General features: G+C 40.2%; 1 protein-coding gene across 3 annotated transcripts in view; it reads left to right on the top strand.

The window, feature by feature from the left end:
• Positions 1-392: 392 nt before the first annotated feature.
• pld3 (phospholipase D family, member 3) overlaps positions 393-5,440 on the top strand; it is a 12,223-nt gene continuing 7,175 nt past the window's right edge. For 2 of the 3 annotated variants that reach the window (XM_025010599.2, XM_025010601.2), the window contains exons 1-5: positions 393-574; positions 3,087-3,176; positions 3,876-3,926; positions 4,006-4,175; positions 4,896-5,076. In XM_025010599.2, coding sequence (XP_024866367.1) covers positions 3,150-3,176; positions 3,876-3,926; positions 4,006-4,175; positions 4,896-5,076 — 429 coding nt within the window. In that variant the 5' untranslated portion in view covers positions 393-574; positions 3,087-3,149. Of the gene's footprint in view, positions 575-2,803; positions 3,007-3,086; positions 3,177-3,875; positions 3,927-4,005; positions 4,176-4,895; positions 5,077-5,440 lie in introns of those variants that run through there. The other variant, XM_025010600.2, reaches the window with a different exon arrangement.

Raw genomic sequence — 5,440 nt, forward strand, 5'->3', positions numbered from 1 at the left:
ATCAGTCACAGTAAGTAAAATAACAAACAAAGGTTTCATTTGGGCAGATCAGATAATAAGGTATTTAAGGAAAAAAGAGAGCACTTGTTTCTTTTTGTGCAGGACTTTAATACCTGTGAGCGGATGGCAGCAGCCTGGACTCAGAAAAACCTCTAATGTGGTGGGACAACACGAGAGTTAGACATGCACAAAAAGTAAGCGGAAAGAAACAAGCAAAAGAGGATCTATCTATCTATCTATCTATCTATCTATCTATCTATCTATCTATCTAGTATTTGCAGGTGCGCACAGTGGCCTCTTGTGGTGAAAATAAGAACTGCATTTTTGTGACTTCTGTGACGTCACGGAGAAAGAACCCCTCTGATTGGTTGACTGCTCCGCTCAGGTCACGTGACCGCCTCCCAGCTCGCTGTCCTGTGTGTGAATCTGCTTCGGGACGAAATGTTTTTAAAAATGCTCCTCATTTTTCACGGTTTTTCCGGACAAACAGAAACCTTAAACGTCGGTGGGTTTACGGAGTGTACTCGGACGCTGTTGTAGACGGATTTTTACTGAACTGGAAGTTTGATAACAGGTGGGAAAGTCTTTTTTAAATTTTCTGAGCTAAAAATGTTTTGCTCTGTCAGCGACTTTCTGTCTGATCCTTACAATAAAAACAGCTTTAATGTGATTTAAAAATTACCCAGATGATGTTTATTGTTGATAAGCACAAAATACAGATTCTATATTGATATTCCCTCCTTCTCGTTTACCTTACATTTATAAATCGACTTTTCTGAGCCCACTAAAGACGTTTTTTGTGTGTTTTTCTGTTTGTTTGTGTGTTTCCTGAACACTATAAACCATTATCACTTTCACAACTTCTACTGAACCTTCAGACTCCTGGTTCCTAAATGTTAATGTTCCTCTGAAGACACAAACTAACTCAGTTTTAATTTAATTCACTTTTAAACCTAAATTGGGTGGCAGGTTTTTGGACAACCCTTTTTGTGTTTAGCTGTAAATATAACCTGGTTTATAGGCAGCAGTGTTTATATTTTATACTTTTTTATTGATCCTGTTAGTTGTTTAACTTGAGATTATCTACAGAAAGTCCGGCTTGTTTCAGGAGCTATTATATCAGAATAAAATGTAAAATAAAACTTAAAACATGTAAGAAAAGATGTCATCAGGAAGTGTTGACGTGTTTGACTTTTATTTAAAATTTAAATTTATTTTTAAATTTATTTTGTTTAAAACCCCTGAAAATCACTCTTTATTTTATGAGTTTTTGAGGCTGTTCAGCCTTTAAACTAAATGTTTCAACTCATAAAACACAAAAACAAGTCAGTTTCTGAACACAAAGAGGAGAGAAATGCATCGCTTCACACCTTCGTTCCTTCGTTTCATTAATTATAAACTTTAAGTTTAAACATCTAATAGATTTACTCGCGTATTTAGTTATGATTTGGGGTTTTAGTTGTCATATCTGAATCAGATTAGTTGTGTGGAGCTGCCAGCAAACAACCTGATTTGTTTTTTGTTTTGTTTTGTTCTGGCTCTGGTGTTAAATTAATCAAATTTTATTTGTAGAGCACATTTCAGCAGCAAGGCATTTCAAGGTGCTTTACATAATTAAAAAACAAAATAAAAACAGCATGTGACAATGAATAAACAGTAAGATAGAGACAAAAACCCGCACTCTAACCCTAATTTAGCCATAAGCAGCTCTAAACAGGTGGGTTTTAAGTTGAGATTTAAAGGCAACCAGTGTTTCAGCTGTTTTACAGTTTTCTGGAAGTTTGTTCCAAATTTGTGGTGCATAGAAACTGAAAGCTGCTTCTACCTAAATAGGTAACCTGTCCAGGTACAGGGTGGACATGTCTCCTGTCCATCACAGGGACACTCAGAGACAAACGAGCCTTCAGGCTCTCACACCGGTGAACCTAACGAGCGTGTTTCTGGTCGATGGGAGGAATCCGGAGGAACAAAGTACTTCCATAAATTTGGCCATGTTCTCCTTTTTGTAATCGTCTTCCACATATTTCCTCTTTTCCTTTCCTCTCAGGCAGGTTTTATGTGTAACTACAGCTGATTTCAGCCCTTACAGGTGAAATAAGGAACATTCAGTTCAGGTGAGGTCTGTCTGCTGGACGGCTGCACAAAATAGATTTAAAACAAGAAGATTATCACAAAGAACTGCTTGGACTGCAGTGAATCACAGGTCGTTAATTTACGTTCTGTGGATTCAGGTTCTGCTGCCAGTAAAACATTTAGTCAGTCCAACAGCGTGTCTCTGTCCTCCATGTCCTCCATGTCCACACCTGGTTTAGGAGATGATGACAGAAGAGAAAGTGGCTTTATCACAGCTCATGTTGTCATCAAAACATTCAGTTTTTCTAATATCGTTCTAAAGAAAGTTCTTTATTATTTTCCATCAGTGAACGGTTGCTCCACGCCGCACAGAAACAATATAAAGTTCAAATATTTTAATTAGAAATAAGTCTTTGTTATTATTCTCTTTATTCAGGATCATGTGATTTTACTAATGCTGGTAATTTGCTTAATTAATCTCTGAGAATTAGCCTGTGTGGATAATTCTGCTGTGTTTATTGCACTCCTTAAAACCAGTGTTTAAATCAATTAAACCAAGCAGAATGATTGTTTATTCGTCCTCTTTAAAGCCTTTCAGTTTGGAGATCTCGTCTTCGTCATGATGACTTTAGAGACATCAGACGTCCCTGCAGCACGATGGATCACATGTTTCTTTGATTGAGAAACTAATTCTCGTGACTGCGAGCTCAGACAGGTTTTTGTTTCTTACCAGGCAGCATTTCAGCTTCCGAGCTTCCTCTTATTTTTAAATTGCAGAGCCTTTGATTTGGTTTTGAGCCGAGCGCTTCAGTTTTTTTTTCTGTGGCCGGCCGAGCGTCTTTGTGATCCGTGCAGCTGATTGTCTGAAAACACCTGGAAGCTTCTCTTTGTGGAGTCTGTAAAGGAAACGCAGAGGGTCACGTCGCTGTTAAAGTGTGTTTTAGTTTCTGAACCGTTCAGCACAGAGACATGAATACATCCTGTGACTCTGTGTTTCTCATCTTCACTTTCAGAGCAACAATCTGGGAATAATCTGAGCTAATCTGACCGACGGAGGCTTTATTTTAGCTGGGAACATGAGGACAGACATCCCTTACAACCAGGTAATGTTCTCCATATTTAACTTTCAATTTGTTTTCAGTTATCATATTAAATATGAAACAATAATTAGTTAAATCTTATCACCTTTGCTTTTTTGTTTATATTACAATACCGTTCATGTTTACATAACTGAAGGATTATTTAATGAATAAAACTAGAAGAGATGATTTGGTGCAGACTTCTGCAGGTTTTAGACTTAAAATTAATTCAAGAGACAAAACTCAGACTCACAGGCTTCAGTAAATTAACATTAAAGGGTAAAAGTAAGTAATGACTAAATATAAAAATAGATGGTGGACAATAAAAACAAAAGTAGCAGCAGAGCAGATTGAAGCTCCTAAAAGTGCCGTAGAGGCAGAACAATGTGTTTAAAGTGGCATTTTATCTTTTACTTCTTATTGTTTTTAAGAAACTGAGCCTGAAATCGTTTGTCAGTGAGTCATGAGACCTGGAAAGCACGCTTCAAATACAGGAAGTTATTCACGAAGAAGAGTGTGACTGGAAATGATGACAGCTTGTTTTTTACTGGAGGTGGTTTCTGTTATCAGAGCTGACTGGAATCGTTTTTGAATTAAAGTTTCCTTCTTTCGGACTTCGGCTGCAGCGCCTGGGTTCAGTTTGGTGTGAAAGTGTGCAGACGTTGTGTAGTAACGGTGTTGTTGTGTGTGTGTGTGTGTGTGTGTGTGTGTGTGTGTGTGTAGCTGGTGGACACGGAGTGGAGGAGGAAGGAGTCCAACAGGAGGCAGCGGACGGTGAGTTCCAGCTCAGACACACACGTCCTCGCTCGGAGTTAAACCTGACGGCTGCTTTTTATCCGTCCCGGTCTCGCATTGTGCCCAGGCTCTGATGGTTCTGGCCTCGGTGGGCTGTCTGCTTCTCGTCGCCGTGGCGCTCTACAGCCTCCTGACGCCGGCGGCCTCGTCCCACCGCCATCCTGATTCTCCCCGTCCCGACGTTTCTGTTGTTCGTGAGAAGGCCCAGTCCTGCTCAGACACCTGCAAGTAAACAAATATTCAAACATGTTCCCAGGCTTCATATTTAAAAGTTTTCAGACTTTTATGAGTCCAGATTAAAGATTCAAGCAGCTGAATGAAAATGGTGCAGAGTTTCAGCTACATTTTTACATTTTAGAAGTGTAGACATCATTTAGCAGCCTTGCATTGCTCGGAGGAATCATCTCCTCCGCCTCTTTTCATCAAACATCAATCTGATGGGAATTTAAATGAACCAGCTTTTTACCAGCCCTTAAATCAGGGGTGTCCAAACCTGGTCCTGGAGGGCCTCCATCCTGCAGGTTTTAGGTGTTTCTCTAATTTGACGCACCTGATTGAGTGACTGAGTGATTAACAGGCTGCTGCAGAGCTCGAAGACCTGCTGAGGAGCAGAGAAACATCTAAAACCTGCAGGATGGAGGTCCTCCAGGACCACTGCCTGAATGCAGCACGTATCTGTGACTCTGAGGAGCTGAGGGCACGGAGAAAAGCGTGCATGCACACGTGCGCTGGTTTCAATCTGAGCGTGTCAACAACCTGTGCTCACAGGAACCTTTTTGAGAAAAGCATCATTTTTGTTGTGTTGAGGGTAAAAATAAATGTTTGAGCTGTAAAGTTGCTCGACATCTCTGCGTGGATTCCAGTTACATCTAAAATTACCCAAATTGTTGTAAATGATGTGAAATACTTTTGCGATTATTATGAGGCTGATTCCGTTTTATGTGCCAGGATTGTTGTGGCGGAGAGCATCCCTGAAGGGGTGGAGTTTAACTCCAGCGTCAGTCACCCCTCCATCTTCCAGCAGTGGATGAACCTGATGAGCGAGGCGCGCAGCAGCATCGACATCGCCTCCTTCTACTGGACGCTCACCAACACAGACACCGGCACGCAGGAGCCCTCAGCCAATCAGGTCAGCAGACGGCTCAGGAGAGATGGTTTCTCTTTACTTCCTGCAGGGACACACAGTGGGATGATTCAGATACAGATTTATGATCAACAAGCTTCCTCTGTTTTTATTCTTATTGTGATGAACCTTGGGTTATTTTATATCACGATAACGATATATATCACGATATACCCCAATTACGTGCGTTGTCAGTTATTCTCTGAAAAATATGAAAAAAAATAATCTAATTTCTTACCTTTTTCAAGCTTTATTTCTAAGTGACATTTAACTGAACTTTCACAAATGAGATCTGCTGCATTTTAGTGCAGCAATATATATGTACCTGTTAGACGTAACAGTATCAAATGACAACAGACTCCATTATCTT

The sequence above is a fragment of the Kryptolebias marmoratus genome, linkage group LG2 (assembly GCF_001649575.2).
Source record: "Kryptolebias marmoratus isolate JLee-2015 linkage group LG2, ASM164957v2, whole genome shotgun sequence".
Lineage (NCBI taxonomy): Eukaryota > Metazoa > Chordata > Actinopteri > Cyprinodontiformes > Rivulidae > Kryptolebias > Kryptolebias marmoratus.